We start from the raw sequence: 21,361 nt of genomic DNA, 5'->3' as shown, positions 1-21,361 counted from the left end.
TAAAATGATTGGGTTATACTTATTGATGCAACTGTGTAAGCCTCACTTTAATATTGGTAAAGGTGGAGCTAACTACTATTTAATCTATAATACCTCAACTTGTACTTGTTGGTTATATTTTGTATTGTAAATTTGCAAAGCAGCTAAAGTTGCCAAGATACATTTTCAACTTAGCATGCAGAGGTAGTATAAAGTAGCATGAAATGGAAGTACTTCACTGTACTTTGGCAGCATTATGAAGTTTTATATTAGTTGTCAAAGTTGCACTCAACACATCGCAGGATCATGAAACTCCTGAGGCTACGGTGTCCCACAGAGGCGGAGTAACACCATGACTCATGACTCTGCTGTGGTGTGATGTGTGGTGAGGTAACATTGCGCGAGCGTCACCCCAGAAGGCGATCACGGGAGGTTACTGCAGTTTAAACCCCCCCCCCCCCCCCCCCCAAAAAAAAAAAACCTTACTCAGCTCACAGCGTGTGACTCCAAACCGGCCAATCAACAGCGAGGTCCTGACTCGTGATCCTCCTGCGCCAATGGAGGAAGGTCGCGTGAACAAATACGCGACGAGAACATGCGAAGTGCAGTGAAAGTGGACTAATGTCCGAATGTGACATCTGGGGACCTGTGACATCTGGGGACACGGTCTAAACGGACCCATCATCGGGGCATTCGTTACACTGCTGTGCAGGCAGGTAAAAAGTCTGTCAGTCATTGAATGCAACACACCTGTGCGCACCCTGGTGGTGAGAAGCTCCACCTCCTGAAGAAGTCGCCGCCCCTTTTTAAGCACTGAATGGAGTAGTGTGAGGCAATGCAAATGAGCAAAAACAGAAAAGAGGCGAAACGTATAGAATATAGAAACATATACACAACCAGGAAGCACCTATAGAAGTCATTTCATCATGTAGTACATATTAAAATGAATGCATTATAGAGTAATGAACCAGTCAGTCTGAGGATTAAGTTCTCACTTTCTACTTCACCTATTTTACATTAAATATTAACAGGTTGCTCACTTTCTAATAAAAGCAACACTTTGTAAAAGTTGTTCTTATTAATGACTAATAACCTTTCTGAATAGCGCCTTATTATAAAAAGGTACACGTGTCAATGTTTGAAGAAATTGCTCGAGCCTCAAAACCTTTGAATTGAAGTTTTATTTGAAAAAGATACCGACATGAGTGAAGTAAGCGAATGCGGATTGTATAAATATCCGTGCAACCAAAATAGGCACACGGAGGCACTTTACTGCCTTCTGTCGCCCGCGATACACCGAAGCACCGAGCTTCTTCACGTCCAGCTGCGAACCTCAGAAGATCACGTGTTCTCGTTCGTCAGTTCATTTATGTTACATCGTCGTATGAGCTAATCTAAAACGAATACTTCAGTTACAAAAAAAAAAAAAAATGATAAGACGTAGGTGGAAGGATGAGTAATTAGATGTCGATTAGTTCGTAGTTCAACATAAATTAATGTGATTTTTTATTTAGCTTATGAGCCGCCATGTGAAAACATGCACACTGAAGAACGTCCGACGGTAAAAAGAGTCAGTCGTTCACACAACGTATCGGGAGAAAAAAGCAGTGCTAGGAAATGAAAAACTCCAAAAAAAAAAAAAAACAGCAACTTGACATTCAGCGTATGGCAAAAAAAAAAACAAGCGGACACAATCCGTTACAGCAGGCGAGGAGAACAGTCGGTAGTCATGCTCGTTGTGATCGATACACAGTATCGGTGTGTTTTCTCCCTTACAGAAACTACACCGACAGGATCGATAGTAAGATCAACCCAATTTTAATTTTGCACCCATCTTCACCCCTTCTGTGGACGTATAGGAGCTGCTACCCCCCCCCCCGGATGATGTTCTGTTGTAGAGCGCCGCATGTATTCAGTCAAAAAACTTAAAAAAAAAAAAAAAATCAAGGAAAAATACGCACCAGTGTAACGCAACTACAAACACACCGCCTTTGATTCAAACTTCGTATGTTACACCAAAACCGTTGAATTTACAGAATCACAACTTTCAGAATACATTCATTTTTATCGTAAAATTCACCACAGCAACATCGACAAAAAAAAATAAAATAAATATCCCACCTCACTGCCCAAAATCAGCCACCGGGAAGGAATACAGAGCGATGAAGACCACAATCTGCAATATCGTCAGTAATTATTCTCATTATCAAAGCACGTCATCAGGTCAAAAAAAAAAAAGAGAAATAAATACATATATAACAATATGATAACACTGAAGTCTGGTTGGTGATGCCCCACCCCCCCATTCCTCTCCAGGGGTTAGACACCCAGCTTGTTGGCGATGGTCATGACCACTTTGAGGATGGGCATGAAGGCGGAGATCTCGCTGAAGTTGCTGCTGCTGACCACCTGGGTGTGGACCTCCAGGCCCCGCTGGTAGTTCTGGCTCGCCACGCAGCGGCTGATCTCGTGGAGCCCGTTCAGAATGTTGTGAGAGAGCTGAGGCATCGGCAGGGGAAACATTGTCGCATGTTACTATGACGTGAAGCCGATAGAAAACCCACAGCGCCCATGAAAGACACACTTCAAATTGCTTGTTTCGTCTGACCAACGGTCCAAAACCTAAGTGTGTCTTCTTTGCATTTTTGCTGGATAAATGACTGATTATCAAAACTGTTTTTGTGTTAGCACTTCTATGCTACGCTAGCTACTGAAGGCATGTTGAATGTTTGTTAATTGTAATGATTGAAGCTGTACATAAAGACCTAATCGGCTTTACAGGAACTACGTTGTTCCTTAATTCTATCGTCTTGGTTGTTCACTTTTACACTCTAATCTTTAGCTTCTAACTTTATCTTTTCTTTGCTGCTGAATGCATTTAGTAGACCTTTTTTTGTCTGCTTCTCTCTGAAATTGGTTAACATTTGTTCAGGGAGGGCAGTTAGTGACAGTGTGGGCTCCATGGTAGCTCAGGGGGCGGGGCATAGCGAGTACATTGGTCTGGGTAGTCACTTAACTTTTAACTTATGGCTAAATCCTTTTCCTTGATAGCAACCTCGTGTACATGTGATCATCTCTTACCGACTGCTCTCTCAGCTTGTCATACAGGTATCCCAAACGTTTGGCGGCATCATCAAGTTTCCTTTTCGTTTGCTGAAAAAGGGGAAATATTCAAAGTCATTTTTATATCCAACAAAACCCAAACCTCCTCCTAGAATTAGATTTTCAATGCAGCCGCACACGCTCAACAGTGAGACTCACTGGGTCTCCCGCTGCGAGCTGACAGCGCTGCACCAGGCTGTCGAAGGTGGATTTGAGGACCGCGTGCTCAGCGGGGATTTCCTTCTGCTCCACCCTCTCTGCCGGCAGCTGCTGGAGAAGCTGATTAGGGAAACGCAAAGGACATAAATAAAAAGGAGGTGTTGACAGCGTGTTTTTGCAGAAAGAGAGAGAGAGAGAGAGAGAGAGAGAGAGAGAGAGAGAGAGAGAGAGAGAGAGAGAGAGAAAGAAAGAGAGAGAGAGAGAGAGAGATCAGATAACAGCCCCGTGTCTCAAACACACACACACACACACACACACACACACACACACACACACCAACCTGAACGCTGGGCTCCTGGGGGGCTCCGGGGGGGACTTGGGCACGGTCGTGGGGCTGAGGAGCCTCCATGGGGAATCCCATCACCGGGGCAGTGATGGGGGCTGGAGGAGTGTAGTTCTCAGGGAGCTGAAAGATACAAGAAACACTGAAGAAATCTATTTATTCATTGTTTTTCTCTTTGGCTGCTTTATGGAGGAACTCCACAACAAGCCGACTAAACTTCAGCTTTAGTTCATCGGACTCTTTGTCCGTCTGGTTTCTGAACAGGCAGCAGGTTCATCAGAGCCTGTTTGCCTCTGCTGCTGTTAAACTAGGTTAATGAGAGCACAACCCCATTTCTCTGAGTGTCTGTCACTGCTCACGACCCCTTTCAAATTACATCCAGTCATTAAATTCATCGCTATTAATCAAATATTCATCAGCGCAGCTTAACGAATGAACGTTACATGACTGAAGTGAGCTGTTGTTGAGTTGAGTCATACACAAGTACCTTCTTCTTTCTGGGTCCACCTCGTACTGCTGGTGGGTCGTTCCAGCCCTCCTGGGGTCCTAAATCAGAAGACCAGTGAGAATTAGGATTTTTTTTTTCACAAGACAACTTCTTTGAGCTAAGGTTAGTCTACGTGTCACTAAGCCAAAGACTCTGGCAGCTTATGCGGAAAACAAAACAGCAAAAAAAAAAAAGAAAAAAAAAAAAGGGCAAATGTTCAGGCAGCGTCCTAATGATCGCTCGACAGTAACAACAGCCCAACGCTGAAGAACAAACAGCGGCTCATGAATATCCTGTTGAGCTCAAACATGCATGCGTCAACTGAAAATCGTCTCCTCTAGACCGTTCATATGCTAACTGCTCGACACCTGAGCTTTGCAAAAAAAACTGAAATATGACAAACGGAACAATTATTCTTCAAATCAAAACAAACATTTTTACGAAAAATGAATAGAAAGCTGGAAAACTCCCGTGAGATCAGACAGTCCGCACTAAAATCACTAAAATCTATTTTGCTCTTTAGAATTCAGAACCGCCCAAAGAATCGTCGCACATCCTCACAAGATCAGACGCATTCTTTTATAGACATCCTGAATACTGATGATCAGGTTATGATCACAGTACTTGAACAGATGTACTCAGGTTTTCCATATATGCATTAGTGTACTATGTTAACCTGCTTCTCATAACCTGGAAGAATAAGACCTACAGGGTCTTGATTTGAGACTGGAAGATGTGGGTTTTGTTTACTGTGTAAAGCATACAGCCGCAAAAGCAAACACAAAATACGCTGAGTGGCCAGAAAAAAACCCAACCCTGTATAATGCTGTGTAATCTAATACAAAGGTGTGTTTTTGTGTTGTACAGGTTTTTCCTCTGGTCACTCAAGTGTATATTCGGATGCACTCTTATTCCATATCCAACCCTAACATTGTCACCTTCATGGTCACACTGGGAATTCAGCCAGGGAAAGAATCCTGCAAGTCAAATGAGGTGGACAGCTGAACATGATTCAATAACCATCAGCGACAGAGTGCCTGCTAACATCTGGAACAAGTCTAGCAACACGAGATCTACCTGTAGGGGGCGGAGCCACAGCTGGGGCCGAGAAGGGCTTCACGGCGGGAGCCCCGGGGCCTCCCTGTGGGTACCCCGATCCGAGAGGGGCATAGGGACCGGACGCCATGAGGGGCGCGGGCCCCTGGTTGTGGGCGGCCCCCGGGTACATGGGAACTGGGGCTCCGGGTTGGGAGCCGGGTGGCATGGGGCCCGTGGGCGAAGAGGTAGACGGCATGAAGCTCGTCGGCGGCACCCCGGGGCTGGGCGTGGTGAACAGGCCTCCGGGGGTCGATGACGGAGGAGGGAGTCGGGGTCCCGATAAGTTAGCGGCCGGCATGGAAGGACCTGGAGGAGCGAAGCCTGAGGGTCCCCCGACGGCCATAGGCTGAGGCTGGAATGGCTGGTGAGGAAGGAATCCTGGGGGAAGGACAAGCGCCGTTAAGTCTAACTATAAAGCAAGGAAGCAAGTCTGTCCTTCACATATCTCCAGAACCGCTCGTCCGATCCACCGCACGCAGGGTTTACAATCTGCCTGAAATACCTGAAAGTAGAACACAACGTCAAACCTGGAGCCGGAGCAGAATGCTGAGGGTAGGGAGGCCTCAAGGCAGGGCGGGTCGCGCTGGGCGGCAGCGCGTGAGAATAAGGCGGCAGACCAGGCCCGGTGTTGGTTGGAGCTTGCGGGGTGAAAAACGACGGCATGGGAGGCTGCTGTTGGGCAGCCTGGGAAGGAGCAGAGGGCTGGTAGTGACTCTAAAGTAAAGGGGGGGGGAAATAACACTATGATTTAAAGAAAAGTTCAAACTCGCAAAATATATGATTTGAATGCTTTCGATTGCTCATGAGCGTATACCAGATGTTGTGCTTTTGGTATAGGAGTGCGAGCAGCAGGAGCGGGCTTGGCTGCGGACACATCGGCTCTGTTCAGGGAGTTCGGCCTCTGCTGTCCGACGGCAGCCTCTTCCTGAGCGTGGAACAGCCTGTCTTTCAGCATTGTGATCCCAGCCTATAGGAAGACAGAATTGTGTGAAAAACCGCGACGGTATTCACCCGTTTTTTTGGGGAAGAAGAGAAATAGCGCTTGCTGCCACGGCTCTTACTTGGTCCGAGTTCTCGGGCAGGTAGGTCATGGCGATGGCCAGGCTGCCCTCGGCAGCCAGTATGCCGGCGTAGCAGGTGAGCTTCTCGGCCAGGATGGGGCTCTGGACGTCAACCTCGCTGTTGCGGAGGCGTTCGATTGACTTACGCAGCATCATTACCTTTTCTACGAGATCCTGAAAAATACACGAGAGAACACAAAGAAGGTCACGTGTCACTGCTGCAGCCTGCGCGGGTTTCAGTGCAACGGTGTAGTTAAAACAGTATTTTTTTTTGTTGCTGCAAAAGCAGAGACAAGAAGAGTGCACCTCTAGACCGAGAGGGGAGGAGCAGTCTCTGTGCAAGGCCCAGCACTCCACCAGCTTCTCAATGTTCCCAGAGCAGATGTAACACAGACAGGCCTGCAGGCAGCGCTTCTCCGTCCTCTCGTGCTCCAACCGACCTCCCAGGGTGTCTACCGAAGAAGAATTGCAGATTTGAAACGATATTATTTAGAGACGGAGGGGAGGCTGACATTAGAGCAGGGAGGTTCGAGTACAAAGGGAGACTTTATGCCGCGTCGGTCATGCCGCGGCTTGCCTGGCTTCCAGGCAAACTGTGAATACTCGCCGAATACCACGCTTCACGAGCGACTTACCGCACAGACGGGCGAAGTCTTCAGGGTGAGCGTAAGTCAGCAGAGCGGCGAGAGCCTCCTTCCAGTTGTCTAACTCGCAGCTTTGCACTATGTCTCTCCAGTTCTGGGTCACCACTGACGATATGAGCTGCAGTTTTGAGACAAGACGCATCGAACTAAAAACGCTACTTCCCGCGATTGCGCAAAGCGAAAACGGAGTTTGAATGGGATGAGACGCTTACCATTGAAATGCTGTTCTTTTGATTGCTCAGGTACTTTTGCTGGGTTTTCTTGAGCAGCTCCTCTCCTCCGCTGATGGACAAGAGGATGGCTTCAGCGTAGCGGCCGTCGTTGAGACACAAATCCACCGCTCCCTCAAAGTTACCGACCAGCAGCGCCTGGCTTATCAAACCGTCGGTGTCTTCAAAAGAACCATCGACACCGAATGCACGCGTTACATTTCCAATCGTGAAAACCAAATGACTGAATATGTTAAATTGAGATATCATTCATTTAGTGTGCAGATGAGGGATTTACCGCATGATACAGGGATCTGGAAATTGGAGTTTTCCTTTGGTGTCTGACTAAAGAAGTCTGCCGGTGACACAGAACCAGAAGTTCTGGCATCACCTCCAGCAGTAGCCACATCAGACCTCTGGAAATACAACAAAAAGGACATTTTACAGTAAACAAGCGCTGCAAACATTGCATGCAAAAAAAAACAACAACAAAATGTTTTGAATATAAACATTTTGTGTGCAGACTTGCCGGACCTCGGTGGAGAGCCGCTGCATCTTTTCTGCCAGATCTTTGGCATCCACTCCGTGTCCATTGTGCTGAAAACTCTTCCCCAGGCATTTCGAAATCTGAATAAACACAACACACTCAGGATATGAGCGACAGTACCGTGACAGACGTCAGCTAACGGCTACATTTATAACATCAGATGGCAGAATACCTTCTTCTCCAGGTCGTCTTTGCTAAAACCCAAAAGTCGGAGGAACTTCACGCGGGCTTCGTCCTCAAAGTTCACCTGTAAACAGAGGAAGTGAATTAACACAAAATGAAATGACACCGACCGTCCCAATGTCAAGAGGGCGTGCTGGGGCCCACCAGAAGGAACTTCCAGATGTCCTGCTCGGCGTCTGAGTTGGCGCTCTGGATCTTGGCTTGGCAGTAGTTGTTGAAGGAGCCCGACTGCAGCGCTGCCTGCAGCTCCCTGGAGCGCTGGAGGAACTCCGTCTCTGTGGTGACCTGGCTCATGAACACTTGTCTGGGGACGGGCTGGGGGCTCTGCACTGGAGGCGGCTTGGGATTCTCAAAGGTTATCAGCTTTCCACCGAACTGTGGGGAGAAGGGGGAGGGGGAGAGAAAACCCACCAGATCAGTCACGAACACCTTCTCCATCGACATGCTTATAACACATTCTAATGTCACACTCACAGCAAAGGAAGCGCCCACGGGCCTGCGCACCCACTTGGGTGGCTTCTTCAGAGGGGAAACTATGGTTTCCTGCACTGCAGGCTGAGGGACTTGCAGGGGGGGGAGCGCCTGTCCTGTACCAAAGGGGTCCATTGAATCAAATGAAGAGGATATCTGTTAAATAAAATGTTTGAAGTTAAAAAACAAAACAAAAAACAAGCTCAACTCTTTGGGGTACAGATGAAGCAATTAAGTCGATCGACAGAAAATTCATCGGCAAGTTATACTGGTGTTCATTAGTCGACGTCAATCCCTTCACACCTGCGCCATCTTGTGGACAAACAAGGCGGCACAGCACATAGTTGTCGGGGATTAAATACATTTACTACATTACAGCAACTACCTTATCGGCTGTGCTTTGCTGCTCGGTCCTCAAGCTTCCTCCCATGACAGAGTAGACAGTGATTCTGCCATCAAAGGAGGCGGCTGAAAGCAGAGCCGGATACCTGGGGCACCACTGGACATCGAAACACCACTGGTTTGTTGTCGGAAGCTCATAGATGACCTGAAATGAACGAGATGACGCGTGAGAAATCCACATCGGCGTCGCCAAGTCACAATAACGAGGCATGGTTATTCAGGCGTGACGGAGAAGCAGCGGTTAGCGCTGTGTACCTCTCCAGTGTTTGGATTCCAGCAGAGGATCCTGTTGTCTTTAGCGCTACTCAGCAGGAGCTCAGAGTCCGCCTGGCTCCAGGATATGGACAGAATCCCCCTGTGAGGGAAAACACCAACAGAAAGTAAAACACAGTATATTCTTCTGTAAAAAAAACCCTGAAATGAACAGAAACCGTTCAAGCCTCACCTTGTGTGGTTCTCAAAGACTTTAAGGGGCGAAGTGGCGAAACGGAGGTCCCACATCTGGATGACTGGCATTCGGTCATCTTCGGAGGCCAACACCAACTGAGTGGCCACATCAGGGTGCCAGAGCATTCCTGAACAGTGCATCTGAAATCACACAACAGATGAGGTTTGGGATGACTTAGGATGACATTACAAATGTAGGCAGATGGTTGCATTAAAGCCACAAACCCTGTTGCTGTGGTCACTGATCTTGATGATGGGCTCGTTCTTTCTCAGGTCCCACACGACGGCTTTCCCACTGGGGTTGGCAGAGGCCAGGATGTGCTGAACCTGCCTGTTCCAGGACACGACGCTGATGTCCTCAGTAGGCTGAAAGAAGACACCCGGGCTGTTACTGTCAAAAAAACAAAACCGCACTGACAATGCCTGCTGATAGTGATGCGGGATCAAAAAGATATTTAGCAAAGTATATTGTTTTGATGAAATTTGATGAATGGCTTGCTGGGAACATGTGACGGTTGCGGGGTTTTCCATTTCAGGTATTGACTCACAACAGACGCGTGTGAACTTCAACAAACTCATGATATCTCAAATCTCACACACACACTCACACACACACACACACACACACACACACACACACACACACACACACACACACACACACACACACACACACACACACACACCTGCGTCTTCGCTCCTGGTGTCATCGGACTGTTGAAGTTGTTCAGATCCCAGATATATATCTCTGAATCGTTTGCTCCTGAAGCGAGGAGATTACTCTGGGAGAGGGAAAAGTAAAATTGAGAACGATTAATAATGCGTACAGCAGCACCGGGAAAGCGAAGTCTTCCGTGTAAACTGCCTCTAAAAAGGACACAAAAAGGTTGAAGACATTTACCTGAAAGGGGTTGAAATCGAGTGCTCGGACGGGTCCTGTGTGTTTGTCAGACTGCCCCACCACTGCCTCGGCACCGCCGCTCATTATGACCTCTGGGTCGTAAACGGTCAACGTGCCATTTTCACTGCCGCCGACCAGTCTCCCTCCAGTACCGTCCGCTCCCATTCCAAAATTCACCCATACGATGCTGTGCAACCTTTGGAATAGGAAAAGTAAATTGTTAACTGTCAAACAGTTCGTCTTTAGAGCCAAAAATAGCCCATAACGTATTAAAAGAAAGGGAAAGAATATAACATGGAATGAGCCATGAAATATTTCAAATCTGGCCCCAAACGGTTTGAAGTGAAGCCCTTCTGTACAGTGGCTGATATGGACACAGGTAGCATCTTGCATCATCTCTATAATGTACCTGTTTGAGGTGGGTAATGACCCTTTCAGCTGCATGTCCAGGGACGGATCTGAGAAATCCACCTCGAATATCTCCAGGGCAGCTGTGGTGTTGAAAGAGGCATCGAGCTGCTGCGCTGACGTCCCTAAGGCCAGGTGGATGGGATGGTGTTCGGCTGGACTCCACGCTTGGTGGGCAGTCCTCTGGATCTCCTTCAGCCTCATATTCGTCAGCAAGTTTCAACGTCCCGGACAGACGAACGGACTCCACTACGCCAAGAGATAACACACGTCTTTTGATTCACAACACGCGGTTAGATACCTTAAATACCACCTTCTAACTTAGCTCCAACAAAAAGGTGCCACCCTGACAGGTTGTCTCCGACTATTCCCTGAAACTAACCTGATATGTATCAGCTAGGTAGCTAATGTTAGCATGTCGCGGCTCCTAACAACGTCTCGTACACTTACTATAGCATTGAACACAGATTATCTGATGGCCGCCACTACCCAACAAACACTCCAGCGGTTTAAAAAAGGGACCCGTTAATTACTTATGCATGCCAATACATAGGAAGTCATAGGAGCTAACAGGTAACGTCCGCTCCAGTGCATAACCGGAACCGATGCTGCTTCTAGCTAGCAATCAATGTTACAGCCACCACCCCTTGCTTCAATATCTCAACGGAAGCGCTGTGTATCAGACACGTTTGAACCCAGCAAAGACATTATATATACACAAGGCTTTGATAGTAACTCACATCAACTGTCGTTATCACAGTCGGACTGTCCGCATCCACTACAAACTGGAGAGCTAGCTACTTCTCAGTAAAAGCTAGCAGCTTAGCCGCTGGCGGATTTTCGCTCAAAGTACTTTGCCGTGTTGTCACTGAGCTACGGTAGCCAACAGGGGACATTTCTCATATGGCGGTCGTGGCCTAAGGTAACCCCGAAGACACCGATGACCCAACAAAAAAAAAAAAAAAAAGAGTTTTGTAAAAATTGTATGTCGCGTGCATTATAACGAAGGATCAAAGAGTTGTGAGCATGTTAAGTTGTTAACTATTTGACAGGTTGACAGTCTTTTTAAACACAAAACAACAGCAACACATTGAGGAATGTAACTTAATACAAGTCTTTATTCTTGACAGAAATATATATACACAAGTAAGAGTCAGACTGCAGTCATTAGATTGTATAATTTTTGACTTCCTCTGGTTGTTTTTCTGGATCTCCTCCTTTCTCCAAGTACAGGTTGTTATAGGGATACTGTTTCTCCGCCTGGAAGAAGGACAAATGCTTTTATTGAAAATGTTATTAAATAGAAAACACAATCAAAAATCATCTCATCCACAGGTGGCACCTGAGAGAGAGTAAAACCTTTACTACCACACTATTTAGTATGCCAGAAAAACAGATTCAACATGTCCAAAAATACATAGTATGTCAAATGCAGTACGCCAAAAATACCAGGACGTCCTACTGCGCTCGGTGACTTTTTGCAGAATGCAAGCCAGCGTGCTTTTCTGTTTATTGTGACCTACAATCCTCCGCGCAGTGGATATATGAGCAAGAGCGTCAAAGATCAAAAGGTGCAAAGTACATACAACAAGTATGGACCAATTAAATGCATAAGACATGCAACAGTTCATACTTTGTAAGGAACAAGTAGAAAGAAAAAGTATGCGATTTGTAACTTATGTGGACAACTTGTTATTCTGCGGTCTTCTTAAAGTTGTCCTAGATGTTTATTTTAAAGTAAGTTGAGTTATCCAACATAGGGGGCGATTAGTTAATATAATGAAGTGAAAAACAAATAATTCATTACACAAGAGGGGTGAGATAAAGCCAAGCATTGGTCTGTACTTACAACAGGTTGATAAGATGGTAATTTCTCCCCAACGTAGAACATGAACAGCATGAACCCGATGAAACCAAACAGTTGTTTGCTCATCGTGGACCAATCCACAGGACTGGGAGACGTATCCACACGGTTCCTGATGAACATGTCAAAATTCCACTGCATCTAAAGACGGAGAACAATCGCTGATTAATGGAGATTCTTATACTGTAATGTACATACTGTAATAACTATTTATGTTGTCATATAAATGATTGTACAGAGGCACTGAGTGGAGTCTGTACAATCAAGCTGATCTGAATACTGTCTAAATATCCCAAAAACAAAGAGAACAACGATGTACTGTGCACTTAAGAAATACGTTTTTTATGTTGTTATCTATACAACTGTCAAAATCTTAAGCTACGATGTTGTATCCGCACATTCTAGGAATTATATTATGTATGCGTGATGTCGCTATACAACCAACATAAACACACATAACGTTAAACACCCTTTTCTTAAACAATTGGTACCACGATATGTACAGAGTGGGACATTGTTTCCAAATTACAACAAACATATATTTGGCATTTCATACCAGAATGAGCAACAACATGATTTCATGTTGAAAATCACGTTTTAAATATGGCGGAACCAGCCCCATGCAATGCAATTTCTTGTTTACTTGTGGACCGATATGTATGCCAGTGCTGATATATGGATGATAAACTCTTATCTTTAGCCAATATATGGGTTGCACACGTGAACCTGATATCACAGGAAGTCGTTATTATCTTACCGGCTCTCCCCAGTTCCTCCTCAAGTCGGGGTGGTCCCACTGGTACCAGGGGTCTCTCTCATGCTGAGACCTTTCTGGTAACTTTGGATAATCACCAAAGCTAAAAAAAACAACAACGATGGCAGTTAGTTAAACGTGAGCTGAACATTACTTTGCATAACAGCAGAGAGACCAGAGGACGGGCTTTTTCATTTTCAAAATAAAGCTCACCCCTCGCCGTTGTCGGGATATGGCTCATAGTCCTCAACCCTCATGTTGTACTTCTTTGCAGCAGCAGCTTTCTCCTCGGGGGACGTCGGGCACGGACCAGGTAGACCGCCCTTTGACGCACCGGAGGCTGAAACACAAACGATTGCACGATTGTTAATTCTTTCCGCCATCTCCCCCGTGGATGTGTAAATAGCTTCACACTCATTCAAAATAGCCGTAGCGATGGCTAGCACAAGCTAACGTTAGCATGTCAAGGTTACGCTCATTCGAGGCTTTACACTTTAAACGCTGACACGTGTCTAAAGAGGAATGTATCAGAACGAAAGCTACACCGGAACTGACCTGCTCTACATCCCGACAGAAGGGCCGAAATGCCAGGACCTTTTCCTTTAGAGAGAGCCTGGGCCCACCGTCGGAATCCAACTCCAGCCATGTTTACTGGCTGCTGCTGTCCGACAGACTAGGAAACACGCATGCGCAAGATTGGAAGTAAGGGTCTCCGTAAGGACCAATTCATACTAAACATAATAAATTAACAATTGTAACTGCTGCGCGAGCCATTTAACACTATTAACAAAAGCAATAATGGGAGTGACAACAAAAGTAACTACTAGAAAATGTCTTTTATAGTGTTTTTATTCATTTATGTTCATGTTTGAGTAGGAGACACCATCATATTAGAGAAAAATGTGACAGTGACACGCAAACTCCTCCAGTAGCTGAAGGGAACTCGTCCTCGGAGTGAATGCACTGAAGCCCCGAGGCCTGTTCCTCTTCCCATCAGATCCAGCTCAGGTGCACGAGTGCATTTACTGGGGGATCGTCACTCGGCCACCGGTGACAAATTGGAGAAAATCCGTCAGAGAAGATCTGCTATGTCCTTCTCCACATTCTCAATGGGGCAATGAAGTTCATACCTGCAGTAAAGGGAAAACATTAGAGCCACTATTACGCATGACCTAATGACGGGCTGATGTGGTTTCTAACTTGCGGTCTATAATGTACAACTTCACCTTTTGAAGGGCGTGCCATCTGCCGTAATTAAGAACTTCTCAAAATTCCACCGAATGTCATTGACGGTGATTGGAGACCAGTAGAATTTCTTCATATCTCCAATAACAGGATTCACAAATGGCAACAATTCCTGTGACAGTACAAATATACTCTATAACTAAAAAGAATCATTAACTCATATATAAAATGTATATATTATACATTCATATACTGTGTAAAAAAACAACAACACTACCTTTAGATAGGTGAAAAGAGGCTCCTCATTCAATCCATTCACCTCAACCTTCCCAAAGACAGGGAACTCTGGCACAAACCCGCCACCAGGTCTCACATACTTAAGAACGTTGAGGGTTTCATGATTCCCCTCTGAAAAAGATATAAGTACAATATTTCATTACTAATGAGTTTTCAACTTGTGCTTCAGGAAAACCTGTATGTATTCATAACTTCAAAATAACAAGTGTTTACCACATAGCATGTAGATCAGACAAACCAATTATGTATTAGAGGTCAGTTGTGGAAAAAGTATTCAGATCCTTTAATCAAGTAAAAACTACCGATACATTCATGTAAAAATCCTCCATTACAAGTAAAAGACCAACATTCAGTATCAGCAGCAAAATGTACCCAAACAACCAAAAGTAATACTCATTCTGCAAATACACACATTCCTCTGTGACTGATTTTTATACGGAGCATTCGCTGGTCTAGCTGGAGCTAGTTTTGACTTTATATACAGTTGGGTAGTTTAGCTCAGTGGTTCTTAGGCGTCATCTTTAACAATGTATTGGATTTTATAAGATTGTCATATGTTATTTAATTTACCACCTAGTAAAACATAGCTGACAATAAAATGCAGCGGAGTAAAACGTGCATTTCTCTCTCTAAAGTAAAGCAGAATAGAAGTATAAAAATAGCATTAATTATAAATCCCTTAATGTGCGCGTACCTCGAAATTCTTCTTAAGTACAGTACTTGAGTAAATCCACACAGTTACTTATGTAGGGCACAGTAGGTAAATAATATGTAATCTCTGTCACATTTCAAAAGCGTCAGTGTACCCACCGGGTGACTGTAGACCGAATTGGTTGCTGGGGAACGCTAGGACAGTGAAATCGAGGTCACCAAACATTTCCATCAGTGCATTCAGTCGGTGGTACTGAGGGAACAGGACACAAAATCAGATGGCTTTAATAAAAAAATTTAAAAAATGACAGCACGGGAGATGTGTTATGAGGTAATGTGATCTGGCTGCAATCAATCAGTGCTCTTTGTAGAATATTACCTCCTCTATTGTTGACCCTCAGAAGGTGGCAACGTTGATGATGAGAAGCACTTTGCCCCTGTAGTTACTGAGCGGAACCGTCTGTCCATCCAGGGTCTCGACAGAGAAATCATAGATTGATTTATACGCCATGCTTGTACTTTAGCTTGTATATGGGATTGTAGTCAGTCGAGAGTGAGTGTTCACTCGGCTATCCTGTTGGCTCATCTCATTCACTGAAATATAACTCATGGGTCAGCAGTTGTTCAGCATGACTGACTTCATTGTTCTCCTGGGCAGAGGTGAGCTGGCAGGATGGTCATTTGTTCAGCACACGTGTTCCAGGAAAATAGGGCTGCTAATGTGGTGACAGCTAATTGGCTTTGGGAAATTAAAGATAAATAAACAGGTCACGCTCATTTTGGTTGCATCCTTTCCTCTTTAGACAGTATTTTGTACAAATTTATATTTAAAACAATAAGATAAGATTTTTGTAACTAGTTAAATAATTGTTTTTGTATTGTAAATAAAGGAATTATTAAAAAATCAACATGAAACCAACAAATGCTGTCAACTGCATGATTAGATAAAATACATCTCACACAATACTTATTAGTGGATATATTCACTGCTGGTTTTAGTATTTATTAATGCATTCACAGAAATGTATCTTGTTTTTTAAAGATGTTAGTTATCAGAAAGTCTCTCTCTCCTCTCTGTCTCTCTCTTTCTCTCCCTCCCTCTCTCTCTCTCTCTCTCTCTCTCTCTCTCTCTCTCTCTCTCTCTCTCTCTCTCTCTCTCTCTCGCTCTTAATTATTAATGCTAGCATGGCATGCTAACGTAAGAACTCTTAACTTGCTAAAATACTATGTCACCATACACAGTGGAGGCATGCAACATGTCGAAAAACTACATAATAAATACCAGCATGCCTCAACACCCATTAGTTGGTAAAATGCTTGTTAACATGATGGAGTTAGCATGTTAGCATTCGGCTCCAGTTAAAGCTCAAGTACAGATTAGAGTGGTAAAATTCAAGTCCAGTTTTTATCTTCACTTGTAGTAAAAATCGTAATATTACAGTGTTTCAAACATTTTCACCCATCAAAAGCATTGTAATGAACATCAAATCCTGGTTTGCTAATGTGGAGGTACAGTTTTGATGTCTGGTGACACCAGAAAGTGATACCGGGCTTTGGTGACGTAGTTTACTCTTCGGGAGCTAGTTGGTAGGCTACGGTGGCTGGTTAGCTAACTGAGTATAATCTAGCTAGCCGCTAACAATCTGGCGCTAGCAAGCCAAAATGGCTCACAAAGTTAGTTGGGTTGCTAACAGTTAGCTAAGTATCAGCTAGCTACCTAGCTTGGCCTCTAGGCAGGCAATCGGTTTAAACAGACAACTCATGTCTTTCAACAAAGCAGAGTAACTGTACGAAGTGACTCAGCTAATGTGATAGCTTCCGCCATTTTGACTCCTCAGTGCATATACCACATTGCAGTGGCCGGACGCAAAGGCTCAAAGTCATCATATTGGCTATTTTCTTTTATCTTAAATAATATTTTTTTTCTTAATTGTGTTTTTTTATATAGTCAGAGCTTTTATTTGCCATAAAACCTTATATTGCTGATGTGTTTTAAACCCACAAAAATGTCGCTGAAATAAATGCTCAGTTGTTTTTTAGGCTTTTGACTTTCCATCCTCTGCTGTTCAAGTTCAGCAGCACAGGAGGCTCTGCTCTCCTTCAACAGGGAGGCTTTGTCCTGCTCTCACTGGAGACGTTCAGTCTTTAGCTCCTGCTGGGTCGCCATCAGAGCAGTCTGGAGCTTTTCAGTCTCCATCTTCTCCTTTCCAATTTGACCCATAAATAAGGTTCTGGTTGCCTTCACCACGGAAGCTTTCTTCTAATCCCACTGGGAGCACAAATTATCATCACACATGATTTTTTTTTTATTAATTTTAATTTACTCGCACCACGTTCGGTGTGAACACGGCATTAGGGTTACGGTATTTAAGAATGTAAAAAAACAACCTGTTTTATTTGGGGTTTTGAACATGTTTTATTAATCTCTGAAATGACAAAGAAAAATGACAATAAGTAGTGTTTTATCATACTAGCATCTTGGCCTAAGGGGTGCCAGTCAGCTGGTTCAGACCAGAACCTCATGACATTTTTTTTTTTTTTTCATGATCGCTGCACACAGGTTTTCTCACCCAAAACTTCTAGAACAAAATGACAATAACCATGTGATATCGACACAACATTCCAGTTATTTTATAATCGCAAAGCAAATATGTAAATTACTTTAGCATGATCATGACGTAAACCCGGAAAAACAACTGCTGCGTTCCTATCACTCGTAAACGCGTGTGTCCATGATCCTATGAGATATAAACACCACTTCTCTGACATTAAAGAAGCATAGTTTTGATCGTAAATGACAACAAATGTACTACCTAAAATGGTGGTGGTAGGTTAGCTGTTGATTTATGGTTAAAAACTCCAAAGGGGCATCATAGTGTAATTTGTATGGTTTACAAATATATTTAATTTGCATATTAGCATACAAGGTAGCAATACGAGTATGTATTTGTGGCTTCATCACTTTCACCATGAATTCTTGGCTTTTGTCTTCTCTTAATGCCAAATTTGGCAGAATTTATTTCGTTTTTCGACAGTTAACGTTAATGTGCCACTCCGAGTTCCGATAGTCCCTGAATGCAGCATTGGGTTCGGGTTACACCTTAAACGCTTGCAAGATGCTAAAGGAAAACACGTTATTTTGGCACCTATGTGAAGAGCGACGCGTCCTTAAAAACCCCGTATAACAAAGTTGAGTCAGAATGGACGAAGAGGCCAAGATGCGAACGTAAGTGCCTTTGAAAACGGCAGTTTTGTGTTTTAAAAGCAGCTGGATTGGTGGCCCCCCGGCGGGCTAGCTTCTCGGCTAACAGCGGTAGCAACAACAACCAAGTCACTGTGGGATGTAGCTGGTTGTCGGTACACCTATGCATTCATGGCCGCTAACTTTGAATTATACATCACCGTGACAGGGCTGTTACTGTCTTTACACTTGCTTCCGCAGACGTATCTTGTAGTGTTTCTGGTTGTTTTGAGCTTTTGAATGCAGTGTCAAAGTTCAGCAGTAACACAAGGTTGCGCTTCTTCAGCAGATGCCATCTTTTGGACTTGCCCTGGGAGGATGTCCTTGTTCCACACATTTTATGCCATTTGCCACTGCAACACCTTGTCAGCCTGCAGAGTGTCAGCAAGCAGTTCCACAGCCTCATCCAGGTGTATCTTGCCAACTGCAGGACTTTTGACCTGTCCTCGGTAAGTCCTCACAAGTGACAGTTTTGAATAGCACTGCGCGTATAATGTTGAGATGTTTGGCGATGGAAGTCTGCCATCTGCTCTGTTGTGATGTTTGCAGATCGGACCATCCATTTCCAAGGAAGCGTTTTGCTCCATGTTGAAGGACAACAAAGTTCTCCACAGCCTGTCTCTTCAGAGCTGTTCGGACTGGGTGACGGACAAGGAGCTGCTGCCGGTTATCGGCCAGAACCAGCACCTGCAGAGAGTGGACATGAGCGGCTGCGTTTGGCTCACCCGCCACTCCCTGGTGGCGGTGTCCTTGAGCTGCATGCACCTCCAGCGCCTCGGCCTGGCGCACTGCGAGTGGGTGGACAGCCTGTCCCTGCGCAGCCTGGCGGACCACTGCGGGGGGCTGCAGTCGATAGACCTCACCGCCTGCCGCCAGCTCAAGGACGACGCCATCTGCTACCTGGCCAGGAAGTGTTTGAAGTTGAGGTCTCTGTCTTTGGCAGTCAACGCCAACGTCACCGACGAGTCGGTGGAGGAGGTGGCCAAGAACTGCAGGGGCCTGGAGCAGCTGGACCTGACGGGTTGCCTGCGGGTCAGGAACCAGTCCATCAAGTAGGTCATATCTTATTTTTTTCCAAGTGTAATCCAGCTAAGTTTGTGCCATCCCTGTGTCCGCACTTTCACGTGCACCGTGTCTCACTTGTGCCATAAGATCCTCTGCATGCTGTGCTCACAGGACTCTCGCAGAGTACTGCCCCAAGCTGCAGTCCCTGAAGGTGAACCACTGCCACAATGTGACAGAGTCCAGCCTGGATCCTCTACGCAAGCGCAACGTAGTGATAGACGTTGAGCCGCCTTTACAGAGGGCTCTGGTGCTTCTTCAGGACGTGCTGGGTTTCGCTCCCTTTATCAATCTCCAGATCTAGCCAAAAGGCTATCTGTCTGTCAAGTGCACACAGGTAGGCAACAAGAGCAGTATATATGTATGAGCTTCTGACATGTTTTATATCCAAAGCCCAAATGAATTAAATCTATTTGCAGCAATATAAAAGTGGTAATCAACGTTTCCTTTCCTTTTGTTACAGATGTCATCATCACAGCAGTCGCTGTCAGCGGCTTCCACGTGTGTGTGTGTGTGTGTGTGTGTGTGTGTGTGTGTGTGTGTGTGTGTGTGTGTGTGTGTGAGTGGCTCGAAGAAACGACCGGAGGATCCAAGAAGACCTGGATGTTTTACACTCGAGTTTAAGAATAAAGCTCACTGGAATGTGATCAAAGATGAAAATAACGTTTACGACTGAAGAAAGCCATGTAGTTTTTAAGAATGTCTGTCTGCCTGGTGTCTAAAAGATGTCACTGCACTATTACTTTAATCATTCAGTGTTGTAATAATGTGGCTTCGTAGAAAAGAAGTTGTAACTAAAGTAGAGTGTATTGTTTTGTTGTTTTTTAAAACAAAGTACTTTTCTTTGTGTACATTTTAAGAAACATCTGTCTTATGTTTCATTGAGAAACATTACAAATAATGTTTGAGTTTCATTAAACATTTCATTTTTGCATGTATGTGCCCAGTTTAAATGATAAATTTACCCAAATCGTGGAAAAAAAAAAACATGTTCTCACTTTTCGGGTTTTATGTGTCCAGGATTTCATTGACTTCACTTCTGATGTTCTGCTGCCGCTAACGTTACAGTGGAGGTGAATGTGGCGCTGACCGCTTGTCTTCCAGAAACAAAGTCCTGGTGGTCCACGGTTTTTAAACTGCTTTCAAAGGAAAAACGTTCACGTCGAAACTGTCTGCATGGCTGGAAGCCACCAGAGATTAGTGGGAAGTTGGTGAAGCTACCTTTTTTTTAATTTATATTGTTAATAAATGCATACTTGTGTAGCGTAGTATTTGTTTGAATCATACCTTTGACATGATTTAAAAAATAAAATAAAAAAAATCCTTTACTGAAATGCTGTTGCTCAGTAATACAGTATATAAGAAATCTTAATTGCAAAATAGCATCAGAAATGATTGTTATAAATCTGATGTAACATTAGGACGAGCAACTCTTATTTCAGCTTCTTAAATCAATGAAAATGAGAATAATTTGTATCTGTAACCTGCCGTGAATAACAGGATTTATTTCATTCCTAAACATCCCTAAAGAGTCTCCTGTCAGAGCGTCACAGCGGTGAAGTTAAAAGACGCGCGTTCACCTCCTTCACAGATGTTCGGTGACTCAAAGTGACACAAGGTGGCAGCAGTGAGTCAGGATATATGCGTCTGTTGCAATTCGGCTGCGTGACGTCCACACTACAGTCCATTCAAGGAACAGATAGTCTACAATGTGAAACATGTCAGACCACAGTGTCAGGCGTATATTTTCCTCTAAGATTCAATCTAACGTCGGACAGATTGTGAAAATACACGTGTTTTAAAAAGCCCCTCTTACGGTTTCCTCCGGTGGTCCGATTGGCAGACTATTGCCTCTGTGACAACACA

At 44.6% G+C, this 21,361-nt stretch overlaps 4 protein-coding genes across 5 annotated transcripts; 1 reads left to right on the top strand and 3 right to left on the bottom strand.

Moving 5' to 3' along the window:
- Positions 1 to 1,141: 1,141 nt before the first annotated feature.
- On the bottom strand, positions 1,142 to 11,411 carry sec31b (SEC31 homolog B, COPII coat complex component). Its single transcript, XM_068736910.1, has 25 exons — positions 11,182 to 11,411; positions 10,443 to 10,690; positions 10,034 to 10,229; positions 9,819 to 9,914; positions 9,358 to 9,498; positions 9,131 to 9,273; positions 8,941 to 9,040; positions 8,669 to 8,830; positions 8,287 to 8,439; positions 7,957 to 8,187; positions 7,802 to 7,876; positions 7,617 to 7,709; positions 7,381 to 7,498; positions 7,086 to 7,264; positions 6,865 to 6,991; positions 6,536 to 6,681; positions 6,230 to 6,403; positions 5,983 to 6,135; positions 5,696 to 5,882; positions 5,148 to 5,546; positions 4,071 to 4,129; positions 3,581 to 3,706; positions 3,241 to 3,360; positions 3,061 to 3,132; positions 1,142 to 2,478 (listed from the first exon to the last, which is right to left on the bottom strand). Exons 2-25 carry the CDS (start codon positions 10,643 to 10,645, stop codon positions 2,299 to 2,301), a joined length of 3,633 nt encoding a protein of 1,210 aa, XP_068593011.1. The 5' UTR covers positions 10,646 to 10,690; positions 11,182 to 11,411; the 3' UTR covers positions 1,142 to 2,298.
- Positions 11,412 to 11,536: 125 nt separating this feature from the next.
- On the bottom strand, positions 11,537 to 13,735 carry ndufb8 (NADH:ubiquinone oxidoreductase subunit B8). Its single transcript, XM_068736933.1, has 5 exons — positions 13,615 to 13,735; positions 13,273 to 13,399; positions 13,063 to 13,162; positions 12,291 to 12,446; positions 11,537 to 11,701 (listed from the first exon to the last, which is right to left on the bottom strand). The coding sequence occupies exons 1-5, from the start codon at positions 13,703 to 13,705 to the stop codon at positions 11,609 to 11,611; spliced, it is 567 nt and encodes a 188-aa protein (XP_068593034.1). The 5' UTR covers positions 13,706 to 13,735; the 3' UTR covers positions 11,537 to 11,608.
- Positions 13,736 to 14,064: 329 nt separating this feature from the next.
- Positions 14,065 to 15,736, bottom strand: gpx9 (glutathione peroxidase 9). The gene is made up of 5 exons (XM_068736938.1): positions 15,572 to 15,736; positions 15,352 to 15,445; positions 14,522 to 14,652; positions 14,286 to 14,416; positions 14,065 to 14,189 (listed from the first exon to the last, which is right to left on the bottom strand). The coding sequence occupies exons 1-5, from the start codon at positions 15,701 to 15,703 to the stop codon at positions 14,132 to 14,134; spliced, it is 546 nt and encodes a 181-aa protein (XP_068593039.1). The 5' UTR covers positions 15,704 to 15,736; the 3' UTR covers positions 14,065 to 14,131.
- A 2,539-nt stretch (positions 15,737 to 18,275) lies between these two features.
- On the top strand, positions 18,276 to 20,779 carry fbxl15 (F-box and leucine-rich repeat protein 15). 2 transcript variants are annotated; one of them, XM_068736912.1, is made up of 5 exons: positions 18,276 to 18,418; positions 18,723 to 18,882; positions 18,983 to 19,485; positions 19,610 to 19,832; positions 19,959 to 20,779. In XM_068736912.1, the coding sequence occupies exons 1-4, from the start codon at positions 18,393 to 18,395 to the stop codon at positions 19,797 to 19,799; spliced, it is 879 nt and encodes a 292-aa protein (XP_068593013.1). In that variant the 5' UTR covers positions 18,276 to 18,392; the 3' UTR covers positions 19,800 to 19,832; positions 19,959 to 20,779. The 2 variants fall into 2 exon arrangements, with proteins under 2 accessions (XP_068593013.1, XP_068593012.1); XM_068736911.1 differs by having other exon boundaries at positions 18,720 to 18,882.
- Positions 20,780 to 21,361: the final 582 nt, after the last annotated feature.

The sequence above is a fragment of the Cebidichthys violaceus genome, unplaced genomic scaffold, assembly GCF_023349555.1.
Source record: "Cebidichthys violaceus isolate CVI_PGR_0920_01 unplaced genomic scaffold, fCebVio1.0.p SCAF_74, whole genome shotgun sequence".
Taxonomy (NCBI): domain Eukaryota; kingdom Metazoa; phylum Chordata; class Actinopteri; order Perciformes; family Stichaeidae; genus Cebidichthys; species Cebidichthys violaceus.
Note: the sequence above shows the minus strand (reverse complement) of the source record. Positions and strands in the feature narration are given on the sequence as shown.

Coding starts and splice junctions, on each gene's coding strand:
- ndufb8 (XM_068736933.1), bottom strand. CDS start 13,705: ATGGCTGGAGTTGGATTCCGACGGTGGGCCCAGGCTCTCTCTAAAGGA. Junction 13,400..13,614: donor TCTGTCGGGATGTAGAGCAG/GTCAGTTCCGGT, acceptor TTTGTGTTTCAG/CCTCCGGTGCGTCAAAGGGC. Junction 13,163..13,272: donor TATCCCGACAACGGCGAGGG/GTGAGCTTTATT, acceptor TGTTTTTTTTAG/CTTTGGTGATTATCCAAAGT.
- sec31b (XM_068736910.1), bottom strand. CDS start 10,645: ATGAGGCTGAAGGAGATCCAGAGGACTGCCCACCAAGCGTGGAGTCCA. Junction 7,710..7,801: donor AAGACGACCTGGAGAAGAAG/GTATTCTGCCAT, acceptor GTGTTTATTCAG/ATTTCGAAATGCCTGGGGAA. Junction 5,883..5,982: donor TACCAAAAGCACAACATCTG/GTATACGCTCAT, acceptor CCTTTACTTTAG/AGTCACTACCAGCCCTCTGC.
- fbxl15 (XM_068736911.1), top strand. CDS start 18,393: ATGGACGAAGAGGCCAAGATGCGAAC. Junction 18,419..18,719: donor GAAGAGGCCAAGATGCGAAC/GTAAGTGCCTTT, acceptor GCGCTTCTTCAG/CAGATGCCATCTTTTGGACT. Junction 18,883..18,982: donor GGACTTTTGACCTGTCCTCG/GTAAGTCCTCAC, acceptor TGATGTTTGCAG/ATCGGACCATCCATTTCCAA.